The sequence below is a fragment of the Amblyomma maculatum genome, chromosome 2 (genome assembly GCF_055883805.1).
Source record: "Amblyomma maculatum isolate TAMU_Amacu chromosome 2, ASM5588380v1, whole genome shotgun sequence".
Lineage (NCBI taxonomy): Eukaryota > Metazoa > Arthropoda > Arachnida > Ixodida > Ixodidae > Amblyomma > Amblyomma maculatum.
In genome coordinates, this window is record NC_139345.1 from 187,943,940 (window position 1) to 187,971,709 (window position 27,770).

General features: G+C 45.4%; 1 protein-coding gene across 3 annotated transcripts in view; it reads left to right on the forward strand.

Annotated features, from left to right (window-relative positions):
- Nucleotides 1-9,515: 9,515 nt before the first annotated feature.
- The window catches only part of LOC146200637 (glucose dehydrogenase [FAD, quinone]-like), a 126,380-nt gene continuing 108,125 nt past the window's right edge, over nucleotides 9,516-27,770 (forward strand). For 2 of the 3 annotated variants that reach the window (XM_084595580.1, XM_084595581.1), the window contains exons 1-2: nucleotides 9,516-9,767; nucleotides 9,976-10,178. In XM_084595580.1, coding sequence (XP_084451706.1) covers nucleotides 9,761-9,767; nucleotides 9,976-10,178 — 210 coding nt within the window. In that variant the 5' untranslated portion in view covers nucleotides 9,516-9,760. Of the gene's footprint in view, nucleotides 9,768-9,975; nucleotides 10,179-27,770 lie in introns of those variants that run through there. The other variant, XM_084595582.1, reaches the window with a different exon arrangement.

Consider the following 27,770-nt stretch of genomic DNA (forward strand, 5'->3'; position numbering starts at 1 on the left):
CAGTAAAATAGTCGCTTTACTAACTTTTTGTTTTAACCAGAGTTCCATTCCGGGAAAGTAGTTCCGTGTCACATATAAGAGTTCGATGCCGGTTTATTCGACAAAGGGCAAAGCGTAGAACAGGGAAAAAGCTTTCTTATACAATTTATCTTGAAAGGCACGCCTTTTTCAACGCAGAAAAGCAAAGGTGAAACGTACCGGAGCAATGGATTTGGCGCATTCACAGAGGCTGTGCGTTCATATCAGCGCTACGTTCAGCCCGCCTATATACAAGGCAGTAAGCCCTGCATAGCCTCTTCAATAGCACTGCGTGCAACCGCAAATCCTGAGATGTAAAGAAATCTCTCCCGATTGAGGCAGAATTATGTAATTTTTCTGCAGCTGTTGTCTGCGAGAATGAATGTCGTCAAGGTAAATGTAGAAATGTGGGATTCTTTCATTATACCTTTGCTAAACCGTTCGTAGATACCAAAGCAAAAGAAAACCTTTGCTTTTTCACCAATTTTATCATTTAAAACAGTAGCAGAAATAAAAAGAACATTTCTTACCACTTGCGAAAAGGCAGGAGTAAAAAAACTAAGACTCTTAACTGACTAGATGTTAAACATGTTTGTTAACAGCGCACATTCGGGAAGGCGGCGCCTGCTGCTTTGAATATCTGTTACATTTATTCCTGTTAAGTCGCGATATATGAGCCACTATCGTGTGTAGCAGCGTAGCTCTTGTGCGCAAACATTGGACGCTTGCGACCACACTGCCCCTAACTGCTTCGGAACTGTTCATCCGAATTAAGGCACCTTAAAAGACGACATCATAGCATTATTGCTGCTCTTCAATCAGCCCGCGCTTAACAGCAAGCTACTGTACTGTTAAAACATTTGCCCTATAGTGGTTGGTTTTTAGCACAAGGAGACGTAGTAATTCAATAGGAGGTTTATTGTTTTCTTAAACATTTTACTTTCGACGACGAATGCGAGCAAAACCCGAGAAAAAAACGTGAACACAGCAGTCGTTAGTGGCTCAACATCTTGCTGTCACGGAGAGGGCACTTTTCATATGCAGTGGAAAAGTGAGGATTTAAGTCTGTGCAATTCGAGAAAGCGCGAATGTCTCACATTTTCGCACGGTTTATTGCAACTTTTATTGCACTTGAGCGATGTTGAGCGAGCGCTGACTTTCAGCAAAATGTTTAATACAGACTTGCAAACAGGAAAACCTCTCCTTCCAAGGCAAGTTTAAAATAAAGCTAGCTTGGCAGTATAGATTACCCTTAATGTTCGCAAAAACACCCTAAAAAGCACAATTCACAGCTGTTAAGTGAAACAGACGGCGGGCTGACACAAAAGAAAGCACCCTTGGCAATATGGTGAGACTCCTCTATCTTCCTTACACTCTGGTCGCTATGTGTGAAAATGACTGGCTAGTGATTGAACAATGTGTAGCACATGTAATTTTGTGCCGACAATGAATACGAAGATCCGATTCCGTTCCACTACTCAGAGAGCTGTTGTGTTCCAGAAAGCGGATATTTACGCAGACCCGCCTTAATCGCATAGTAGAAGCCACAAGAAAGCGGAATCCGGTGGATAACTCCTTTTTGCACAATTTGTCATCCTTCCAACATGCCTTACAGAGAATGTGAGTGCTCTCTTGAATCCGGCTGCCACTTTCTCTGCAGTGTTTGCAGGTATTAGCCAGTTTTCGCAGCATGTGAGAGGCATTTAATGCTAACCGTAGATAAACTGGCGACAAGTGCAGGTCCGAAATGTTTCATATCTCTCATACAAGAATTACAGGCTGTCTGCTCTACTTAGGAAGTGAATCCTCACTGATGCGGCCCCCTGACTGAATAGAATCGTACTACCAATAAGACTCGAAGACAAACTTCTAGTCTGAACCTTTCCAGAAACTCACAACCGTCCTTAAAACACACCTCCTCAAAAAAAAAAAAAAAATAACGAACGAGGAAGATTCCTAATCTTTGAATATATTTAATGTTAACTCAGGGAAACACTTCAGGTCCGACAGGACACGCCTTTTGCTTATCTCTCGCTCTGTTTTACACTGTTGTTCAGATTATGGCTACATGGTGTATGGGCTTGTAAGATAATCATACATGGAAATACTTGCATCTAATGCACACCTTGGATTTAAGACATTCAACTGGCACATACTGAGCGTCAGCCATAAACAGTCTGTACATAAAAATTAAGGAACCGCCAATATTCCACAGAACAACAATACTCGAAAACTCTTGCATCATGAAGACTTGTTCTTCGTCAAATGTCTCCCAAGTTTTGGAAAGGTAGCGGAATCTTTTAAAATCTACTATAGGGTAACAAGACGTACGGAGGTGGTAGATATTAAAGTTATGAAAAAAAACAGGCTTAGTCTACTGAAAGTGTATGACCCGTTTGAGGTATATCTGTACATTGTTCGTACCCTTGTGCAGTCTACTATAGGCTGAATCATCCTCCATATTTTTTTTTTAAACAGGCATCACAAACCTACAATAGTCACTGTCTGAGAACTCTCTATTACTTTCATATAAGTATGCACTAACCTGTGTCATAGAGTTCCTTTTCAAAACACAGCTGAAATAACACTAGCATCTCAGAAATTGTATTGGTTTACCTACAGAAGACATATGTTATGTAGAATATCCCGACTTTCGAAAGAAGGGGACGTGCATCGGCTCTTCCTGCGCCCCAGTGTAAGTCACATACTTTAGCCAAACTTGACAAGTCCGCAAACGAAGACGTTGAAGCGTGAATGAAGATGTGATTTCAAACCGGTTGAGAACTGCCCTATTAGTTTTTTTACTGATAGTGCCGAGACCTTTTTCAATTCACAGCCGCTAAGATACTAGCAATGTTCAAAACATTTACATGCCGGTTTGAGCATTGGAGCTATCCTCTAACAATAAACTAAACTTTGCACTCGTTACCTGCATTTTTACTTCCGGACACCTTGCTGGGCCAACAAACCTCACAGTACAAAGCATCTCATTCCTTTCAGTTCGCTGATAATAAACTGGTCTAACAAAAGGTCGGGTATTTGTGCTTTCAAAATGCCCTTCCAAAACGCTGACTGTATCTTATGCATCTAAGTCTCCAGCAAGAGTGCTATCCTGTTCTTGTCATTTTCCGAAACGGATCCTAGGGTAGAAGTAAAGTATTGTTAAGAAACCTGAACGCTAATTAGCAGGCATGTGCATGCGCGCAATAATAACATTAGTAAAAATATAGCCAGTGGTTATACACAGCTCTTCATATCCTGAAGATAAGTGCTAAATGAATATATATCAGCTTTTCTACTCCTCTGAAGCTAGACAGACTATGCAACTGTTAGTGCTCCGCACCACTGAATGCAAAATCGAGCGTAAACAGCCGTCCGTGGAATACTAATACGGTGTGGCGTACCAGTTTCTAATCTTGGGTGGACAAAGTGTGTGTGCAAAAGAGGATCGTTGCATCAATAATTACCTCCGTAAGTATAGCTGCATTGTTAAAAATAACAAAGGAAAGAATGAATAACTCACCAGCAACTACTCCACAGCAAATGTTTTTATTTGGAAAACTTAAGGATAATAGCAATCGTGATAAGCATCGAAGATGAAGATTTACGGATTTTTGGATGTGCTTGTTATAGCACCCGATTTATCAGGAAATTGAACCAAACTTTAAAATCTTCAATGCCGCTCATCACGCGTGCCTTATGTGCTCACAGCAGCAAAAGGAGCACATGTAGCCCTTATCTAATACTCCATTCCTGGAAATTCTATGTACTGGTGGTAAGTAAGTAAACAAATTCAAACGGATCTGGTTTTTGATGTCTAAAGCTCTGTGTCCTCCTGTCTGATCCTTATATATTCGAACTGGAGAACATTAACGAACATGCCAAAGACTCGAAGTTATCAGATTGAGTTGTTCAAGAGTCGCTATGGGCCGCGGTAACAGTGTTAACCTAATCTCCCTTACACCTTACCACCTACAGAAAACACGCAGCAGCATTTTTTTACCATCATGAGATGCTGTGCGCGATGTCAATAATTGTTTTCACAGTCATGATTCGATCTGCCTAATGCCTTGGCTTTTCACTCGATTCGCATTTACACTGAGTAAAAAAAGAACGCGGCAGTTTGGTGGAATGCTTTTCCTTATTCTGCCCTCTCTTTCCACCCCTTTGTTATCTCCTGCTTCATCGTCTTCGCACTGTGCCACTGCTGATGATGTTAGCTGCACATAGATCTTCTCCATCTCTGAGATATTTGGCGCAAGACGGATCATAGTGATTCTCGACACTCCTGATACCCCAGAATGTTTCTTTTCCCGCTCTGCATAAAGCTCTGCCCACGCATTACGCTAGGCAGTGCGACTGGTCAGTCAGTGCATAGCTGAGTGGCGTAATCGACTGTAATTACGCAGGGAAATCAGCATCTTCCCATGTTTCATGCCAAGCAAAGCCCTTCTTCAAATGTGCTGTGTACATATTAGCTTGATCTAATTGTGGACGACAATTCATCAAGATTAGGCGTCTCATGAGGATTACCCACATCATATACAGTTCTACACTTCCAGAAAGGGTCATTTTCAGAGCCCTTTGGTGGGATTACAATGTTGTGGTAGAGCTACAGGCGTCGATCGAACACTGTTCACCACCACAATAAAGCGTCTAGCTCCTTGTCTACAACCTAGGAGGCACTGCTTTGCGGATTTTGCTCAATATTTTGAACGAAGTGCTTCGTTCATGCCTTAAGCTGAAACAGTGGAAGCATTCAGGTGTCCCACAACCCGTCTGCCTTGCCAAGAGTATTTTACTTGGCTCTGCGCTCTATTTCTTTCACGCTTACGATCAACAAGCTTATGAAACCTCTTGCCATTGAGGTTAGAGTTCAGTTGTTATCTAGTCTCTCAGAATAATTTTAGTTTACAATTACATTGAAGAAGAGTATTGCTCCTTTGACAGCTGACTACTTCACCACTCGTGTCAGAATTTCAACGACGGATATTACGAAGGTTTAGAGAAAAATATTGGTGGTGGCTTCGCTTGGTTAAGCCTGGATATCAGAAGCGAAAAGCTTCGGCGATGCCATGCCTTCGCTTGTGGTTTCTTGGCGTAGTTCTGGCTTACCTTATTATTCACGGTTGCACCTTATCTATATTCCATGGCTTATCATCACGGTGAAACATTGATTACAGCCGTACATTACATAAGGTTAAACAATATTCCAATTTCACATCATCATCCCCGTTACACTTCTGTATAGGCATAAACACAGCCCGGTGATCCGTAAAGTAACATGAGGCTATTTGCCACAGTTTTCATACAGTTTTCAGATTTTAGACTTTAACTCTGATAGGCTAAATCTATAGTTGTCCCTAATTGTAGTGTTTGTTCTATTGACGATGGGACGAAGTCTAGTTCGAAGTCGCATGCGCAGAAGCGCGCGGCACCAGCTAAAGGTGAACCGGCGGAGTCGCGGCAGCGGCGGCTCCAACCACCTGCCTCTCCTGTGACGTCACGTGGTTAGCGCATGCGCAGCTGTGGCTTTTTCTAACGACGAAGCACACGCGAGACTCGGAGCTAACTAGCCTAGTGAAGGTTTTAGCTTCAATATTTTGTATTCTGTCATGCTGGCCTCTCTCAAAACATCTGTTCTACAGCACCAGCTTTTTTTTTCTTTTTATTCACATCTTTCCACTAAACGACGTTTCAGTAATCGAGTAAAATGAAGCTGTTTTGTTATTTCAGCAGCATAGAAGAGTGCCATTAGTTTTCCCTCTTCACCCGTACATTATTTAATGTGGCTTTACTGCTGTTGATCGAGCCCAGGAGAAGAACTCAGTCTTCGTTATGCGTACAGAGGTTATGCATTGTTATGGTACCGTGTCCAAGGTTCGCCTTATCACACAGTCAGCCCTCAAGCACACGCTCAATACCGTAACATCTTCCCTCCTACATTTGGGCCTGACACTGTCACCAAATAATTATCTCTGATTGTCATTAGAAACAAGTTCAGCCGATGGAAAGCAACCATTCCTAAAATAAGGCAGATAATTTGGCCATTTCACAGATGACCGCATTTAGTATTCCATATCTTGTTGATACTTTTGGAATACGCAAACCGCCACCAGAGGCCACAGGTAAATCCACTCACGCACTTCTTGGTCTCTTTTGCCGCAATGCCCGGGGTGCCCTGGCGGCGAGTAGCATCCGCCATGCCATATTTCGCACCATATCTTCCACCCATGGATAGCATTCAAGGAACAATTTCATCACTTTACATAAAGGAAGTGAACGCCCCTTGGAGCTACAAATCTTAAGACTCTACGCACCTTATCTACGCGCCCATGCAGATGCTCACGGAGTATGCTAAAGCGGTAACCGCATGAGGCGACCACTCCTAGCGATCCGTCAGCGACGCCGCCGCAACGCCTGTCGTTGCCGCTGGTGCACACCGCACGGAGCGACGGGGCTCAGCGACAGAGAGGCGCGTTTTCAGCGTTGCTCTGTTACCGCCGCCTCGTTGTTCGGTCAAGGGTAGTGCAGTCACGCTAGTCCCATTTATAACACTAAACAGCATAAAGAACGATAAAACACTGGTGAAATTTCTTGTAACGCATCGCGTTTCCCAGCGCAGCTGTGCGCTCGTACACTGCGATGCCCACTAGTATTGCAAGCAGTGACTTTCTCCTGCTCCTTTCAAAAATTAACAATATCTAGCCACACTAGCTTTTTCTTTTTCTTTTACTACCTTTCAAAGCTTTTACTGAATTGTCTCGATGCGCTCATAATACACGGACCGGACGAAGTAAGCGTCTGTAGGCACCAGGTTCTTCGTCGAAACCGGACTAGTAAAACAAACTTCACCAGTAAAAAAAAATGCTAGAACAAAACTTGAGCACCCCAAAGCCTGCTGCGATTCGCAGCCTCGCGAGCTGCTTCCGGGCGACACACGAAATATTCTAAAAACCCAGAAACTGAGCTACAGCGACGAGCGGCAATGCTTTGGCGGCCCACAGCCCGCCGCGCGTCGGCCTCACGCGGTCCGTCGCCGCGAACTCTCCCCTCATGCGATTAGCGCCTAAACGTTTTCCACTCAGTGCTAACGCATCTGCAGCACGAGGCAAACACTGTGTCCTCACTAGCATCAGCTGCGCGTCTGTCTCATGGGTGCACAATGTATACCTATGAATCATACACTGTACTGCGTGGAGTTCCAATTATGTACGTTAGCGTCTAATGTCGTTTATCCTTCCGCAATATCTGCTGCTCATATCCTCTTCTGGAATTTTAAGTGAAGTACTGAGATATTGGTTTGCCACTCCTTCCCCCAATTACACTAAATCAGCTTGTGAGTATGAACAGATATTCGAAATTCCACAGCTGATTCATCCTTTTTGCATGTAGAGCTCATGTTCCGCGTCAGACTCGCGCACGAATAATTATGACCCATTTTTTGTCATTTCTGGCGCCGCAATGTGCCATAAGCGGCAAGAACCTCAGGGTGGAGTTTTAAGGAGCCTGTGTAGCGTTCTACATCGTTTGTAGAGGTCGCCAGCCACGAGTTCTGCGTGGAATAACCCCGCAAGGAAGGTTCGGCGAAGGTATAAGTGCGAATGTGACTACAAAAACTTCTCACTCGTCAACTTCTACCCCGACAGTATTTGCGACTATCTGAAAGCCACAAGCATTTGCTCATTATTGAACATTTCTCCTATAGTACCCTTCCAAGCTCCTACTGGGCTTGAATGCGCAAATGCCTAATAAAATTTGAAGCTGTTGTTTCCAGCAAGAACACTCCCATGCGTCTGGAAACAAAAATAAGATTCATTTTTTTTGTTGCTCCCGTAGCTGCAGCAGCACCCTGATACACAAGGGAAAGAAACGGTCAGCAGACAGCACTCGCTTGATTTCAAAGCGAGCAGATTGGCACAATTTCATTCTGCGCATGACAAAATGCATAAATAATAAAAAGGCTCGCTACAAAACTTACTTGCTGCTCAGTTAGGCGGACTCGAGCGCTGCCGCTTGTCAAATCATGCTCCTCAATTAATGTCAGCGTCGCCCCATCGAATTAAACTGCCTCTGTCTATCGAAAATCGCCTGAATAAAGAGGAGCCAAACATCTCATCTGTACACTCGTGTTGCAGGGCGCCTCCCATCAGTGTGTTCAGCTGCCAAGTACGCAGCTAAGAAGCTGAGCAACAAATATTACGATGTTCTATATATTTCTGTCTAACACAAATATCACCAGCGGCCAAAGGCTTTTAATACATTCACCAAACAACTTCGGTGCAAGAATAAGGTTTGATTATTGATACAAGGCAATGGTAGATACTCTCACTGAAACTTTCAAAAATGTATACTCTTGAAATGCGGATGCAACAAATGTCTATTACTTTTCAATGTTCATATTGCAGTCTCAAGCAGCAAAAATAAAACACAGTTCGCATACATAACTTTTGCAACAAAGTGGTAATAAGTCATTTTCCAACCTAGTGTTAGCAAGCGGAGGTAGAATTCTCTTTTCACCCTCCATAAATATTACCCTGTTGTCTGCTTCAAGCATCGCTATGTGCACAGCTGCACGTGCATGTGACTCTCTACGTATAAGTATCTGGCAGCCACCTGGACCGAGCCCAAGCCGCACTAGAAGCTCGCCAACAGAAATCATGGCTCTCATGCCGAACATCTTCCTTAGCCTCCTGAACGTCGTAACCGTGCTAGTTTTCTTCAAGTTGCCCAATCCAGCGCTGTACAACACGTGGATAGTGCAGAGGGAATACGACTATATAATAGGCAAGTTATCACCTGTCCTTGCCTTATCAAGATTTTCTTAATCCATTGATGTATTCCCTCGCCCGTCGGTTAGAGAGAAAAAAAATTGTTTTCTTTTCAGGACCCCGTAATAACGGCAAATATATAAAAAGCATTTTAAATGGTCAGCAACTTGAGCTGTCAGGAGAACTAGTCGACCTGTGAAGTATATTTATCGTGGGCGTAATGCCTAAGTTTAATTGATGTGCACGTCCCTCGGCTGCTTTCTTGAAGACAGAATGAAGGAGACTCCAGCCACGCCCAGGTCTTACATTCAGCCTCATTTCACAGTTTATCGTGTTTAGCAAAAGACGGCGATACCGTACGATTACTGCTACATTGACTTCCATGTTTCTTGGCAACGCTGCTCAAATGTGTAGTGCTCGACCAGCCAACTGCAGTAATCAAAATACTTTGCACTGCGCAGAGCTGCTACGGAAGCTAAACCGCGGTGACGTTCCCTGATGCGTCCGTCCAGTCGCCGATGAGCATGTGCCTCAATCGGATGACAATGCAGACAGCACGACGCGTACACAAGATGTAAACCCGCAGAATGTCCCTCGGCAGGATCAGAAACACAGATTATTCTTATTCGTCCGAGAATGCTCCAACTTTCGCGCGGCTGACAGCACGCATTTCGCGGGAACTTATCTCTTAATATTTCTTGCACTAGTTGAGCTTCGATATTTCGATATTGGTTGCAAAGATTTTGTGAATATGGCTAGCGGCCCTCGCGCACCAGAGGCCGCTTAGTCGTCTTTGTAGCGCAGAGCGAATGTAAAACGTCACGGGCAGCATCTGCGCCATGATAGACGCGTGACCAGCGGCAGTCAACAACTTTGACTGGGCCGCCACGGTTCCATCGTGCGTGCGAAGAAAAACGAAGCCGATAACATTCGCGGAGAAGCCCAATGTCGCAACCAGAAGAACGCAGCATATGAGGGGTGAGGAAATATTTGACTTAGCTTTCCTTCTGACTGTGCCATGACGACAGACAGTCGCCACTGGCAATTAAATGTGTCCGATTGAGTGAATAGTGTCCTCGCAAGTAATGGCAGCCAAAGCGCTACCACCACAGAGTCAATCATTGATTTCTTCTCTTTCCGATACACCCTAGCCATTATGGCATATTTCTTCGGCTCTTCTTCCCAGTGGGCGCCGGGTCTGCCGGCTGTGTGCTCGCCAATCGACTTTCGCTAGACGGCACTGCAACCGTGCTGCTCATCGAAGCGGGTGGGCTGGAAACTGCTGCGGCGCAGGTTCCTTTCTTCTCGCCGCTGTTGCAGCGAACCCGCATGGACTGGGACTACGTAAGCGAACAGCAGTTCAACGCCAGCTTCTCTTTTGACGGTCATGTGAGTACTTTACTTCTGTACTAAACAAAATCAAACAGCCTGCTTGAAATCCATAAAGATGTGTTGGGCTTATCGCAACTAAATTTTATTGTACAGCACGGTCTTGCGACAAGCAATAAAGTCATTTCAAAACGGCAAAAACGACAATTATTACCTGTCATGGGGCACGTAATGATGTAGCCAGAGTTGCAGAAAAAAAAAGTGTCACGCAAGAATTCGGCCAGAACGATCAGGAACATTTTGAAACTCTCTAAGATATTCAGCGCAAGCGACAAATACCAGACATTTATTTTTGTTTATTACGTACTGCATTGTAAAATAGGTTATCATCAGACTTTACAAGAGCTCATGGCTTCCGCAGAAAAGTTGAGTTTAGATTTATAACGGAAATGGCAGCGACCGGCAGCACCTGTAATCGATTTATTTTTACGCACCAATGCATCAACCTGAAATCTGAGTGCGCGATATTAAAAGCCTATATATTTACGAACTGTCTTAAGCGCGCACCTGTCTCTACTATGGGAGCATCCCCAAACCAAAATGCAGCCGTCAGGGGCCTGACTTCCTTTTTTTATTTTTCTTCACGCAGCCACCAAACGTTAAATGTGCTAAAGTATGATAAAATGTTTACCTTGCTTCAGAAATGGTGACTAACAGGTATGCAATGACATTTCAGTGTCAGCGCGATCATTAAACAAAAACTGATATAAAAAAATTGCGAAAAAAGTGTAATTATATCATCGCTGAGAAATCGATAATTTTGCGCTTTCTGCCTTTGCTGACCTTCGTCCGTCACCAAGAGTATTGCTTGCGATAAATGTGGATTAAAAGATGGTGCCACTGCATTCGAACGTGTCCTTTACATAAAACACGTAAGAGTCGTCTTTAATGTTTTTGCTGTCGTGTAGCCTAGCTCTGGCGCTCGCACCAAATAAGTGTACACAAGTGCCTTTTGCTTCCAAATTGGTAGATTATGGCAGCGATATTCTAAAAAAATCATTGGTCTCCGATTGAGCGTGAATATAGGTGTATAAAACGCGGTGTTCTGCAGGAAGAATCCAGCTTGAGAAGTATTTTCATAGACTGCGAATTTTTCAATTGCACTAGATTTCATCTCCGGGTTTCTCATGTGTCTCTGAAACATTGCTTGCCGAAATATCGTAATCCAAAAAATTAATGAAGAATTCAAGTCAATTTTAGAATCATTGTGTGTAAGCCCTAATTAACCAGTATTTTCTAAATATGTTGCTGATGTTGCTCGCAATTGATCAGGGCGGTACATCCCCGTGCGCAAACCTTCCCGATGACGTAATCGCGTAATCGGTGCTCTCTTGATGAGCTCACTCAATGGTCTCTCCCAAGTGTGTGACCATAGTTAGGCACCGTCGGAAATGCAATTCTTTTCGGATACACAGGTGTCTACACCATTGAGGGTGACAGGAGAAGGAAAATATTCATTTACCGGTACGTTCGGTGCTAATAAAGCCAGTTTTAAATGTTTTGCGTTGTCGACAGGACTGATGAAATATTTAGTGCTAGTGACCGTTTCCATTTTCAAGTTTTATTGAATAGCCTTTCTCGGGGCGTTTAATAGGACGGCTATATATTTAGATAATTGCGTTTAGGTGCTCATTGCAGAACTCAAATATGTTATCCCATTATGATTATTATGATCTATGCAGTCTAGGTTCCATTATACTAAGCCCATATTACCAATAATTCTTTATATCTTCCACCATATTATTTTTATATGCCTTCATTCATAGAGGCTCTATGCTCACCGCCATGCGGAGGACTCAGAAATTGTGATCAATGGGCTGTAGTCAAAGTAACTCTATAGAGGAGAAGCAAGGCATGTGCCTTCTCCCAGATCGTCACCCATTATGATCGTCTTTCTTCTTCCCTTCCCCAGTGCAGAGTAGCAGGCCAGATTTTAATAATTCCGGCCAACCACTCTGCTTTCTCTTTCAATAAATCCATCTATCTTTGCACGCACGGTCACGCTTGCTGTAAATGGCGGTTGATATCTGTGTATGGCTGATGCGTTCGTGTGTCAAAAAAGTAAAAGCACATTTTGTGCACTACAAGCACAGTTCTTCAGAATGAAAAACTGATTTGTAGTGGTAGGTATAGATGTACGTCGGACGACAAGCAAGCTTCATTAGCAGAAAAAACTGGATTACAGTGAACAGATTCGTAACGATGGTTATATAAAGTACGGCGGACGCTGATCGTGTTGCAGGAAGTAAGAACACAATTTGTGCACTACACTGGCCGTCAGCAGAAGGACTGAAACAGAGCAATGAGATTGATAACCACAGGAAACCAATGCTTCCTGAAGGTGCGTGCATACTTCATTGAGTAGCCAGCAGGTAATTATGTTGCACGGGTTATGCTAAATTTGCACTTTTGCGCTGACGAATGGGGGGGGGGGGGGGTTATAAATTGGTTCATTGGGTTTGACCTAAATAGTACGCACCTATTATTTAAAGATTTTGTTGGTTCGTCCCCTGCAGACTGTAGGAACTGAAGGATATTGTTGATGTCCTTAAACCTTGGGGGCAATGTTTCAAAGGGAAAAAATAACAATTACTCACTGAATTCAGATAGCATATATAATGGCGGTGATGCTTAGTTTCATATAGCAACTCGCAAGCTGAAGGCACCTTCTGGCAAATAAAATGATAAATTTCGCGTTTTTTAAAGACTAAGCAGATCATAATGCACATGAAATACGTCGAATGCTATTGGTAAGCTTACTAATTTAGAAATGAATGTGAGCCTAATTAATAGATCTCAATTGTCAACTCACACAGCCATTTAGACATTTGGCGTTTACAATCGACAGTAAAGACCCCTTTTATTTTAGTATGTTCCCTCCGCAAGGTTTGAATATCCCTAACGCTTCACAGTTAACATAAACAGGATTGCACCTACTAGGAGGATGATAACAAAGAACTGTTTGAGAGAACGGCCTTTATTATCTTCATCAGGTGAACATTGAGCACACTTCTTTTGGGAGCAGCAGTGGTGCCAAACGTTTTCCGCAAAAAATTATTGTGCTCAGAATAAACGGGTCGAAAAAGAGGCCCGCGTGATTGTCTGTCAAACTTTTGACGCAACCGTGTCTTGCGCAGCATACAGGGCGGTGTAATAGCATTTCGCTTCCAAGTTAACATCCATTTTATATGTAAGTAGGAGCACTACTTTTATGTAGGCATTTGAACTTACGATATATGTACGTGATATTGTAAACTTTAATTTTAAGTGTGGGTGTCCACCGAGAACTCAGAAAGACCAAGCCTTCCTTTACCAAGAAACCAAACCTTCAAAAGACGTTTACGTTTTCGTAACCCTGCGCCATTTTCACATTAATTAAGGGCCCTAGGCATTATTCGGTAAAATATATTTTGAACTGTTAACATTTGGAAAAGTCGAATATTCGGAGGCATTTATTCGCCGCAATAAGGTTATGACGGGAACGTATTAAAGGTTTCCGAGTAGATTCTAAGTAGGAAATGCCTTTAGCTCCAATTGCCTACGCCATTGAAGTGACGTCGAGCCAACGCAAAGTAGGAACATCCGGGCGTCCATTCGCCTTCTTCTGGGCACAGAGTTTCTTCATCTGGTCACCGATATTCTTCAACCCGGAAATGATTTGCCATCGACCGGGCACAGAAACCTGGAAGCCCGGCAACAAAACGAGATTTAACGAGACGAGAAGGCGTTCGCTATGGCTTCCGCTCCCTTCCTATGGATGACGCCACGCGATGCCACACGCCTGCTCGAACAGCACAAAACGCAGGTTGTCGAGCCGAGCACCCCGAAGAGCATTGGACTCATGTCCATCACTTTGTTGCGGTGTTAGTTCATGGCGTTTACCTTTTTAAAAGAAGAGTATTGGTGTGGTTTGAAAGGTTTAACGTCCCAAGTCAAATCAGGCTATGAGAGACGGCGCAGTAAAGGGCTCCGGAAATGCTGACCACCTCAGGTCTTTAACGTGCACCGACATCGCACAGCACACTCAAGCCTTACTTGTCGCCTCCGTCGAAAAGCGGTTCTGTAAACGGCCTGAGAGCAGTCGAACGCAACGCCCCTTCTACGCTCTTGTGAGGCCAGCGTCTCTTCACGGCAGCGTGTGCACCTGCCTCATTATGCATCTAAATTACCCCACCATGTACAAGTATTTAAGCTGACCGATGGAGCCTATAAATTAGAGGTAGTAGGTGTCATACGAGTCGCGATAGCTTTGTAAGGTATGCACCACAGCAGAAGACTCCTCGCCGTTGCCGACAACGTGGTATGCCTGCATTCATTAATGCTTAAATCTACTCTCAGTTACAGGAGGGGCAATTATTACTTTACTGTATTATGGGGGTTTATTAGAGGCACTGGGATTCAAGAAGCCTGCGGGAGCAGTGCATTTACACGCTAGTCAAGCACACTTATTGACAGCGATATTGCTGAAAACAGCACGCAGAATCTTCTTCCTCAACTAGACAAATTGAACTTCATCTTTACAAGGTCATGGGGTAGAAAAGGGGAAATCTCGAAGCCGCGGCGGCGGCTGAAATCAGGAGAAGGCTTCGGGAATTGAACAATATAATTGATAGGCGAGATACGCTCCAGGACACAATAGGGTCAATGTTTCAACAATGTAAATAATGGAAGAGACACTCTCCAGGACACAATAGGGGCCGTGATACTTGCCAATAACTTTCAAGGAGGTTCTTAGGCAGTTGACGGAATGCGGAGCCACAGAAAGCTGCCTAAGCCGAATTGGGTTGTCGTATGATGGTTTTTATGCTAGGATTTCTGGTGAGACAGGTTATGTCGTGAGAGATTGAGTAATTTGGTGACTCTTCGGCTTTTCGCGCAGCTTCAGAAGCAGCAGTACGCTCAAACGCGTCTGGATGGTAAGGAAAATGGTATCTGGAGGAGCAGAAGGGGGACGGTCGTGAAGAAGATAAAACAGAGCAACCGGTACTTGACTGTGTAGCGGTATTGCAAACGTATGTTACATATGGAAGAACGAGATCCCAGTCGGAGTGGTCGGAGGAGTCGTACTTAAAGAGCATGTCACCAAGGGACGTTAAAGCGTTCATGATTTCGTTAGTCAGCGGATAACCGGCAGCGCAGTTTCGATTCATAACATGGCACTTGTTGAGTAGGGCTTTACCAATGTCCGGTAAGCAGACTTGTCCTGTCTCACAGAACAGTCTACGAGGTGTATCGTGGCGAGAGCCGAATCGCTTCAATATGAATCAGGATATGTCTGATACTGTTGTAGATAGAAGAGCAGTGGTTTTTGCATACCTCAGGAGATGGTCAACCACCAGGCGGTCAAAATGTTTTTAAGGTGAGCTGCAAGCAGGCATCAGAAAGGCAAGTTAGCACGTGCTTTAAGCGGTAGAGTTGAGTGTAAACGCCAGGGAAAAAGACCACAATGTCGTTGAGATATCAGATGCTGGTCTTTTATTTCAGTCCATGCCAAGTGGCGTCCGTCATTCTCTTATGTAACAGGAACATTGCAATGGCTAAAATTATGCTATCAATGCCATCGGGAGTAAAAAAGGCGGTTTCAGAGCGCTCGGTGGCTTCCATCGGCACCAGCAAGTCTCCAGAAGAAAATCCTTGGAGGAAAAGAATTAGGCCTTTTGGAAACGGTCCAGCGCTTCGTCTATGCGCGGAAGAACATAGACCTCTTCTTTCGTAATGCTATTAAGTAGACGCAATCTACATAGAAGCGGAAGGAGCTCCTTGTTTTTAAGTAGCACGACAGCGAAACACAAATGCTGCTTGAGCGCAGAATGACGCCGTTCTGGAGAATCTGTTCTACTTACTCCTCAACAACATGGCGCATAGTTGCAGACACGATAGGGGTGCTGTCGCACTGCTCCATGGGCTGCTGCGTCGATGCAATGGGTGATAGTTCTACTTCGAACAACGGAACTGATTTGAGTAGAAAGGGGAACTGAACTTTAAAAGTAGGGAAATAAGTTGCATTTGCTGCGGCGTAGGAAGACTTCGACATAGTGGTGAAATTGGTCGGTGGAAGAGGGAGCAGGCGCGAAAAGGGGAGGGGTCAGAGCAGTCATGGCGAGATACCGTGCGTCGTCTTCCTCTCCACGGGTTAAATATGCGATGTGTTGTAGACTCCTCAGACATTCACCTTTACGCCAAGCTGTGGGATAGAGAAACGGGTTGGAAACCCATAGCACAGGCAAGCCAGCAGAACTAGAGCGTAGGCCAGCTGAAGGAATTTTGGCGCAGAATTGTATCTCTATTTTATTTTTATTTACAGACATACTGCGGACCGTGGTTAGGTCCAAGCAGGTAGGGCACTGTACACAGTAATGAAACGAGCAGGTAAAATATAAAAATGAAGCAATATACAGCATAAACGTACTTACAACATAGAGTTTGCGATGTAATAAAACCAAGACACTTACAAAGAACTTTGAGGTGTAAGGCAAAAAAAGGGGAAAAATATATCTGTAGACATATATATGCATATATACACACATATATATACATTATATACATATGCATATACACATACACATACACACATATATATATATATACATTATATACATATGCATATACACATACACATACACACATATATACATACATATGTACAAAAAGCGAGGAGCGTGCAGTCAATAAACCTTGTTTTTCAGAAAGAGCCAAAAGGCTCTTATAGTTATAGTAATCTCTATCGATGGTTTGTCTGTATATGCGCTGGTCGATACAGGTGCTGCAGTGTCTCTGATTCATGAGCGACTTTGCCGACGATTACGAAAAGTTACAACGCCATTTAACGGTTTGTTGCTCCGCATTGCCAGCGAAGAGAGGATTGTACCTTTAGCAGCATGTACAGCGCGTGTCGTCATTGAAGGTCTTTTGTACAGTGTCGAGTTCGTAGTTTTGTCGTTCTCACGACGTGATCCTTGGATAGGACTTCTTGTCTAAAAATAACGCTGTGATGGATTGCGCCCGAGCTGAAGTGGAATTTTCTACACTGTGCGACGTACTGCACGACGACAACCGTTCAGTGTGTCCTCAAAAGCTCACCATCGCTGAAGATGTCGACGTAGCTCCAGAGGCTTGTGCCCTTGTGCCTCTTTCGTGTCCTGCAGTGTCAGCCGTAAGTGTTCTATTTACGCCGTCTGCATCCTTCATCCACCGTAAGCACCTGCCGCTGCGGTCTGCTGCTCTCGATGTTCACGGTGGCTTCACGAAGCTACTCATCTACAATCCGTCTCCGCGCCCGATTACTTTGCTACGTGGGGAATCTCCCGGTTCTCTTGAACCAGCCCACCTTCTCTCTGACCTGGATGCCTCCGAGACCAACCGTGGTAACTACATCGATGCTCTGCCGTCCGATCCGACACCTGATTCGTTGCCAGACGACTTCTTTCGAACCGACTTCTTCCGAACCGCCATCGATGACGCCCTTCCTTCCACCTACCGGACGCAGCTTGTGGCCCTTTTACAGACGTTTCGCTCCGCGTTCGACGCCGCCCACACACCTCTCGGCCGCACTTCCACAGTCGCGCATCACATTCAGACCGGCTCTAACACGCCTTTTCGACAGCGCCCCAATCGTGTGTCAGCGGCAGAGCGTCGCGTGATCAATGAGCAAGTTGAGGGACATGCTACAACGTGGTGTGATCTGTCCATCTCAAAGCCACTGGTCTTGACCAGTGGTGCTAGTAAAAAAGAAAGATGGTTAGTTTCGCTTTTGTATCGATTACCGACTCGTCAACAAAATTACCCACAAGGACAATTACCCCCTTCCGCGTATAGACTATGCTCTTGATTTCCTCTCAGGTGCCGAGTACTTTTCGTCTCTTTATTTACGTACCGGTTACTGGCAAGTACCAATGGCCGCCTGTGACAGAGAGATGACCGCATTTGTGACGCCGGATGGCCTTTATGAATTTAATGTGATGAATTTTAACCATGCCCTTCGGTCTATATAATGCGCCCGCCACATTCGAGAGGATGATGGATAACATCTTGCGGAAGTTCAAGTGGCACATCTGCCTCTGCTACTTGGACGACATTGTTGTCTTTTCCACTGACTTCGCTACGCACCTAGAGCGCTTGCGGCAAGTTTTGGTTTGTCTTACTGACGCTGGCCTACAACTGAATCTTAAGAAGTGTCACTTCGGTGCCCAGCAGTTGACAATTTTGGGTCACATCGTCTCTAAGGAAGGTGTTCGTCCTGATCAGGCCAAGCTGCGCGCAGTCGCAGAGTTTCCTAAACCGGTCTCACTCAAGCAACTTCGAAGCTTCATAGGTCAGTGCTCGTATTTTCGGCGCTTCGTACGGAACTTTGCTTCTATTATTGCACCCCTGACGAAGCTACTCGGGTGAAACAGTGAGTTAAGTGAGTGGTCAGTCGAGTGCGGTGAAGCATTCACCGCATTGCGCCATCTTTTGACATCGCCACCAATCCTTCGCCACTACGACCGACAGCACCCATTGAGGTCCATACTGATGCGAGTGGCGTTGGCCTCGAAGTGTCGTGGCTCAACGGAAAAACGGCTTTCACGAATACGTCGTCGCCTACGCGAGTCGTGTTCTCTCTAAAGCTGAATGCAACTACTCAATTACGGAAAAAGAGTGTTTGGCAATTGTGTGGGCACTAACGAAATTCAGACCCTACCTGTACGGTCGCCAGTTTGCCGTCGTTACAGACCACACACGCGTTATGTTGGCAGTCCTCTCTTAAAGACCCGTTCGGCCGCCTCGCACGATGGGCCCTCCCCCTTCAGGAATTTGACATTCTCGTTGTATATCGTTCTGGCCATAAACACATGGACGTCGACGCTCTGTCTTGTTCTCCCCTATCCAGCGAACCTGCTTGCTCCACGGCGGCTGATCCCGTCCTCTCGTCTCTAACCATCGCTGATATGCCTGCGGAGCAGCGCAAAGACCCGTGGCTCGCATCTCGTATCAACATCGTGTCCACTTTTCCCAACGCTGCGCCTTCTCGGACTTTACGCCGTCAAGCATCACGCTTTGCCCTACGAGGCGGTCTTCTCTACCGCCGTAATTATATGACTGAGGGTCGACGGTGGCTTCTCGTCATTCCCCGCCATTTACGAGATGAAATTTGCGCCTCTTTCCATGCCGACACTCAGTGTGCCCATCCTGGTGTAGTCAAGACGTTTCAAAGAATTTCTCAACGCTACTATTCGCGCGGCATGTACGGTTATATTCGCAAATACGTCCGCTCCTGCATCGCCTGTCAGCGCCGCAAGCCATCCGCACCTCGTGCTTCTGGCCCCTTACAACCCCTTCCATGCTTGGCCCGTCCTTTTGATCGCATTGGCGTTGATCTTTATGGGCCACTTCCCTGCACAGCCTCTGGGAACCACTGGATTATCATCGGCATCGACCACCTCACCCGATATGCGGAGACCGCTGCCCTACCTGCCGCTACTGCCCGTGAGGTTGCCCTGTTCTTGCTTCATCATTTTGTTCGTCGCCACGGCGCGCCGCGTGAGCTGCTCAGTGACAGAGGCCGAGTCTTCCTTTCCAATGTCTTTGAAGCTCTACTGGCCGAATGTCGCGTCATACATCGGACCACCACAGCTTATCACCCTCAAACTAACGAGCTGACTGAGCGCCTCAATCGTACTCTCGGAAATATGCTCACGATGTACGTTGCCGCCGATCAGACTAACTGGGACGCTGTTCTTCCTTTCGTGACGTACGCTTACAATCTCGCCACGCAGTCAACCACCGGATTTAGCCCTTTCTTCCTTCTTTATGGGCGTCAGGCGTTGTCCACGATGGACACTATATTACCATATCGTCCCGACTCCTCCGAGTGGACTGCACTTTCTGACGCTGCAAAGCATGCTGAGGAATGTCGCCCGCTGGCCCGCATTTTAACATCGGAATCTCAAGGCCGCCAAAAGCATCGTCACGGCAAAGATCAGACGCCACATGTTTTCCCTGCAGGGTCCCTCGTTTGGCTCTGGGTTCCTGGCACCCCACCGGGATCGTCATCGAAATTTCGAACTGAATACCACGGCAGCTACCTCATCGTTTACCACACCTCCCCTGTAAATTATTTCGTGGAGCCACTCACTCCTTCTTCGGACATGCGTCAACGCGGCCGCGAAACTGTGCCGTGAGCCGCCTCAAAACATACTACGACCCGCTCGTCTTGCTCTCGCAATAGGTTGCCAGGGTGGCTCCTCTCCGCTCCCGGGGAAATAGTAGTGAACGAAGAGCAGATGTCACGAAACACGAGGAAGAGAACGAAGTGCCGCTGCGCTGCTCGAGCTCGCTGGTTTGTGCCTAGACGGACTGTGTTCCTGTGCTGTTCGCCGTGCAGCTTACAGAGGGCTATATTCCCTGTTGAACCCTCAGTAAAACCCTTTTCATCACAAATAATATTAATCCGAACCTCACGCCGAGAAAACGCGAAGAACTGCTGAAATTGCTTCTACATCACCAATTCATTTTGGATGCCACATTCCCGGCATTGGGACGGACTAGTGCTTCACACCACCACATTTTTACTGAAGGTAACTCTATCGTTCATCTACGGCCTTATCGCGCTTCTCTCTCTGAACGAAGAGTAATTGAAGAAAATGTAAATAGCATGCTCCGTTGCATTATTATCTGTCCTGTAACAAGGACATGGTCCTCCCTAGTAGTGCTAGGTAAAAGAAGGACGGCTCGGTACGCTCTTGTGTTGATGACCGCGCAGTCAACAATTACCCGGTAACATGTATACCTGATGCCGGGAAATGATGATGCCCTTGAATCTCTCCAAGGCGCCGAATATTTCTCGACCTTGGACATCCACTCAGGTTATTGGCAAATGCCTATGCACGAGGACGACAAAAAAAACCGCTTTCGCAATTACCGATGGACTTTACGTATTTAATGTTATGACCTTTGGACTTTGTAACGCACCAGCGACATTCGAAATAATGATCGACAGGGTACTTCGTGGCCTAAAGTGGAGAACCTATATATAATTCTTGGACGACATTGTTATCTCTTCATCAACTTTTAACAACCATCTCACGCGCCTGAATGAAGTCCTCACGTGTCTCGCTTCAGCGGGCTTTCAACTCAACACCAAGAAGTGCTACATTACACAGAAAGAAATCTAAATATTGGGACATCTGGTTAGTCATGATGGCATTCGTCCAGACCCTGAAAACATTATCGCGGTCTAGAACTTCGTTCGTCCACAACGGACTGCAGATCTGCGCAGTTTCCTCGGCCTGGCGTCCTGTTTCCGGCGTTTTATAAGGCATTTTGCAACTATTGCTGCTCCGCTTCATGAACTACTTATAGCGCGCAGCCCTTTTGTGTGGACAGAACAGTGCGACACTGCAGGGAACGATCTAAATCACACCCTCGCATCTGATTCTGTTCTTGGCCATTTCAGCGAATGCGCTCCACCATCCTGCACTCCGATGACAGTGGTCACGGTCTTGGCGCAGTACTTCTGCAGCGCGATACAACTTCGCGTGAGGAAGTGATTGCCTTCGCCAGTCATACCATAATTCCAGCAGAGAAAAACTACACCTTTACTGAGCAGGAATGTCTTGGCGTCGTCTGGGCTGTCCAAATATTTCACCCTTACCTATGCGTTCGTCACTTAACAGTTGTGACCGATCACCGGGCTCTTTGCTGGTTGTCTTCGCTGAAATATTTGACAGGCCGACTTGGCCGTTGGAGTCTACGCCTGCAAGAATACTATTTCGACTTCGTTTACAAATCGGGTCGCCAAAACCAAGACGCCGACGCTATTTCTCGATGTCCACTTTCAGAATCAGCTTGCTGCTTTGCTTCCCAAAGCATTTCCACCTCTGACCACAGCCGACCATCTCTTCCCCCGACTCATATCACAACTGCTTCTTTTGACTACTCTGGGAACAGACACGCTCTCCGCTAACAGCAGTAAGCCGATGCCTACTGCCGTCCCATCTCGACCGCCTTATCTGCGCTTCAAACACGCCCAATGATAGGCCTCCCTGACAGCTTCGCAATTCCAAGCTCGAAGATGGCATCCTACGCCACTACGTGTATTCTCCTGATGGAACTAGCTGGATTCCATTCGTGCCGGTTTGCTTCACCTACGTATAATGACAGCATTCCACGATGACGCTACTGCAGGTCACCTTAGTTTTGAAAAAAACTTCGCCCCTTGAAAAAACGTTTTTTTTTGGCCTGGCCTATCTTCCAGCGTAGCTAAATACGCCGCTTCTTGCCCTCTCTTCCAACGTCGCAAACGGCCGACTTCTTCACCCGCTGGCTTCCTACAACCCCTTCCCTGTCCTGCCACGCCATTTGACGTAGTCGGCACCGACTTATATAGTTCCCTACCGTACTTATATAGTTCCCTACCCTACTAATCATTGGATTACAACAGCTGTTGACCACCTTATGTTGAGACAACACCTGTACCGACTGGTTCCGCTAAATAGGCAGCTAATTTCTTTTTGCGATCAATTGTATTGCGTCATGGCACTGCTCGGGTGATCCTAAGTGACCGCGGGATGGCCTTATCGACAGTCGTTGCCGAAGTTCACGCATCATCCACTCTCCATAAGGCAACCTCAAGCCACCATCTCCAGACTAACGGTCTGACTGAGAGATTTCATCGCATCCTATTGGGGATATGATATCCATGTACATCACACCAGATTATAGAACTTGGGGCACTATTCTACCATTCGTCACAGTCGCCTATATTACAGCCGTATAGCGGACTACCAGTTACTGTCCATTTGTCCTCGTTTGTGGCTGCCCTCGCACAACAATTCTCGACACTTCTTTCTTCTCTAGGCCGGACTTCTCTTCCACATCAGTACCTGGCCAGTTCTTAACCCGTGCGGCCAGATACCGTCGTCTTGACCGCCTCAACCCAGAAGCCTGCCAGAACCGCAAGACTTGTTACGATTCTACGCATCGCCCGGTCTCTTTTCGTCCTGGTGACGAAATACTGCTTTATACACAACTGCGCACCCCTGGCCTTAGTGACAAATTTTACCACCGCTACCTTGGTCACTACGACGTCATCAGCCGAACTTCCCCAGTGAACTACAAAGTGATACCGTTTGATCCCCCAACCGGTCGACGCCACAGTGGAACTGAAATTGTTCATGTTTCTCGCTTGAAGCCGTTTTTGCGCCGCGGTGCATCGGTTCAATAGGAGCGGACAGGCTGGCCTCTTCCGACCTCCCGGGCAAATTGTGTGAGCCTTCCTTGGGTCTTCTTCTTCTAATATTCAAGAATTCCTTGCTGACCGCATGCTGAATAGGCCTGAATTTGTAAAGGATATCTAATGCTGACAAAACGTTCTTTTTCAGAGTAGGAGAGAATATGAAAGTTTCGCTAAGATTGCGTGTAATTGTATTAACCATGCCTAATTATAGTACATTTTATTTATTTTTACTTCAATAAATGACTCAACACGGTCTGTTAATACTATGGTCAATGCACGTGCTGCATTAGCATTGCTGCATTAGCATGTGTAAATACAGAAGGAAAATTATGCATACAAGCCAACATAAAGGTTCTAAGAAAGAGCCTGGAGCTACTCTAATATTAACTATCATAGCATTGCAGTGCAGATTCCCAAAATCCACCACTTAATGATGGTCTTTTAAATAACGTTCAAGGAGTGCTAGGGTTATGGCATATATCTCGTGTCTTAATTACTATTTTCAATGGAGAATACCATAGCTGAATGAATCAAAAGTAGTGACGAAGTTGGTATTATGCTATCTGCAAGACATCCTGAATGCGCAGATTTTTTGGGCCAGGGAGGCAGGAATTGAAGAAGTTGTGGAATATACTTTTCTGAAAAAAAACCTAAGGAAACAGAATATTGACTGTTTTAGGTATTTAATACGTCTTACTGCAAACAATTTTCCACTGACGGCTAAAAAACAGCAATTTAATACTGTAGGCGTAAACTTCTGAAAGCTCCCTTTGTTTCTTGAATTATATACTGCAAGAGATAATTTAATGTGTTTTGTTTCGGTGGACCGCCAGTAGAAAATAAAATGGAAATATGAGCTAAATTTTGAGACATTATTTGTTTGGTGAGTTCACCGCATTAGGTTAAAATATTATCAATGCCACAGGTAGAACGCGTAAACGGTATTGCATTTTTTAGTTTACCGACCGCTATAAGAAAACGGGAAAACAATGACACAGGGTGAACCATGGCACGCGCTGTATGATCTTGTCAAGACACTTCATCGCAGTATAATATCCCTGCAACATTACATCCGCCAAATTGATACCTCGGGGTTCTCTGCTCGGGCATACGAAATGTATAGCATGTCGATACTTCGCTTCGTCTTTCGAGCGCTGTATTTGGTATGCCCGTACGTATTAAAATAGCGTGGATGACCAGACGTAAGCTGTCAGGACGCAGCAGTCGGTGTTAATACACCCGAAAAGTAGGCAACATGTCCTCCCAGCTCACACCAGCCAATTCTAATGTCTCTTCACCCGAGCGGCCACTGACATGCCTTCCTTTTAAAACATGGACACACAGGCGCAAAGGTTGATAAGGGCGTAAAAAATGTGTTCTTGGTTTATAAGCAAATGGAGGGCACAGCCCAAGGAAACACTGAGGATAAGCGCCGTGTACACGAGCCAGACAAAAGCTTAAAATCGTCATGCGCATCTTACTTCATACGCATTCAGACTTACGAAGACTGGAAAGCCCCCAATAACAACGCCAAGCGCAAACGTAGTGCCCTGCTAGACTTCATGCCGGAGTCTGGCTCCCTCAACCTCACCTAACCCACCCCCTTCCCCTCTAGGCCTCAGGTCATTCTTGTGAATAAAGGTATATGAATGAATGAATGAGCATCTTCCCGCCCCTGTCGGCACGACCCTCTTTGCTCCGCATGCCTCGTCACTGTCCCGGCTTCACTGTCGCGATAATGATGATCATGTTTGGATTGTCGCGCTCTTTGAAGCGAGCAAGTATTTTAGATGCACGGATCGCTGCCTTGATACAGCATAGTCCGTGGAGGCGGCACTAATTCAGCCGCTTCGTTTAGAAAGTGATAAATGCATTTCCCCTGCCGATGGCATGCGTATTTTGAACCTTTGTTGGCGCCGTCACTCATTTGTATCTCGCTGTCGACCTGCTATTAATCCGTGAGGTGCCGTAAATATGGACCAATGGTTCATATTTTCCGGTATTGCCTTTTAACATAGAGGGTACCACTGATCTGGCCATTGTAAATCAGATTGGATACCAAATTCGAAATTCGGATCATGTCAGTTTGCCAAATTTTCGGGGTGGCAACATCAATTTGTCAGTTATCACTGAGTTTACTATAGCTAAAAATTATTACACCGATTAGTAATTGGTGAAGAACTTACTATCGATCTTATTTGTATGCAGACATTTACAGAAATATTCTGTATACAAGCGCTTTCCGCCCCATGGTCGTATCAATGTCCAAGCACTAACAGTAACTGAATAAACCAACCCGAATCTGCACCGACACGTCGAGTTCGAGCACATTTCGATGGCAGTGAGATAAAAATGAATCTCGGCAGCAACAAAACTTCACAACACAAAACATGCTTAGATCGGCGGCGTCTGAATGAAGCAGCTTAAATGTAGCGCCGCCCACGCGGGCTCTCCTATCAAGCCAATGGTACGCGCACCTTAAATGCCCGATCGCTTCGAAGAGCTCGACAATCCGATCAGCACTTTCATAATCGCGACAGTGGCGCCGGTACAGTGACAAGCCATGCGGAGCAAAGGGAGGGTCACGCCGGCGGGGAATGTGCACATGCACGCCATGATATCCTGCTTTCGGCCAGCTCAACTAGGCGGCGCTGACCTTCAGTTTCTTCTTCGGCTGGGCGCTCTGTTTACGTCTGTTCGCACCTGTACTCATAACGCATAGCCGGTTTCTAGATGTGGTAGCCGAAAGAATTGTTTCTGCGTGCTCCTGGAGCACCTCGCATTTTCCTACGAGTGCTTCACGAGACGAGACTCCCGGAGCAATTCAGGCAGCCTTCGCATCAAAACAGAGGCTAACCGCCTTTTCCGTTTCGTCCAGAAAGGCGCCTTTGAGGAACAAAACTTGAAGCTGCTTCACCGTCATTGCTGGTCAAGCCTACACGTGTCCACGGAACCTACAACACTCCTACCGGCAAGCCGCACCTGCGCACTACTACCTGACATATGTCCTACATAACCTATATAACAGCTGTACGACCGAACACACATCATTCACGAAGCAATCAAGGCAGCCTTCGCATCGAAACAAAGGCTAACCAGCTTCGTTTTTTTTTGTCAGATGTGTATCCTGTATCTTTATTAAAAACATCGTTCTTAGGCTCCTGGATTGCTTCGTATGTGTCCAATATTGGTGATAATTCTCCTTCAACCATTAAAGAACTTGTGAAGGCTATGACCGACTTGAGTACAAAGTTTTACACTAACAAAAGTGAAACAAAGTTGGATTTAGAGAATATGTTCGAAGAATTTTCAACAGAAATTACTGAGCTCAAACAGACCCTTTGTGAGGTTAAAACGTAAGCCACGAGGTGAAAAAGGAAAACAACCGACTCACAAATGAAGTTAAAACTGTCAGGTACGAAATAACTGAACTGCAGTAATACAGTAAAAGAAATAACCTCAAACAAAAAGGCATCCCTCCAGCACCTGGTGAAAATCTGATTTCAGTGATGATATCAATCTGTCACTGCTTCAGCGCCGAGTTTAATGAGCCTGATATTGAAGCTGTTCATTGGGTACCCTCAAAAGACAAAGAAAAATCCAACATCAATGTCAAGTTTGCTTCCTGGAAAGTCAGAGACAGCATTTTGAAAACCGCGAAAAAGCAAATGCTGAACACTAAACGTTTGAACTTGACAGCGACGAAAATCCTGTTTTTATCATGGAACACTTGTTCCAAGCAAACAAAACTCTTCTGGGTAAAGAGCGGAAGGCCAAAAAGAAAAACAGCGGAAACACATGGGTATCAGATGGCAAAATTCTGAGTTGCAAGACATACCTTGCATGTTCTGCATGTAACCTGTGACAGTGATCTCGCACAGGTAGTCCAAAATCATAGCCTTTTCTGCTGAAGAAGTCAACGCTAAGTTGCACAAGATCGAGAACCTTTCTGTTTTCCAGTGCAATGTCAGCAACATAAACAAAAACATAGACCTTATTTTACATTTATCGTAACATTCTTTCCAATACGATGTTATCGCCCTGACTGTAGCCTGGCTTAAGAAATGAGAGATGCCCTACATTTTTGGATACACGTCACTATCTTTACCAAGAGAGAGCACCGCATGGGGTGGCAGCTTCACTCTATTTATATTAAAATCGCATAAATTATCAGCAGCTTGCTGATTCTCAAAATAACGGCTTGAGGGGCTAGTTGGTGCTGTATCTTCTCCTGTGTTTGTGTTTTTGCGCCACATATCTGAATAAGAGCTTGCTGATTCTTCGCAAAGTACTACTACCGCGGAAGTACTTTTCATTCGCCTTAGGACAGACGTCATTGTAGGCGTAGTATATCGCCCGTCAAACTTGTGCACTAG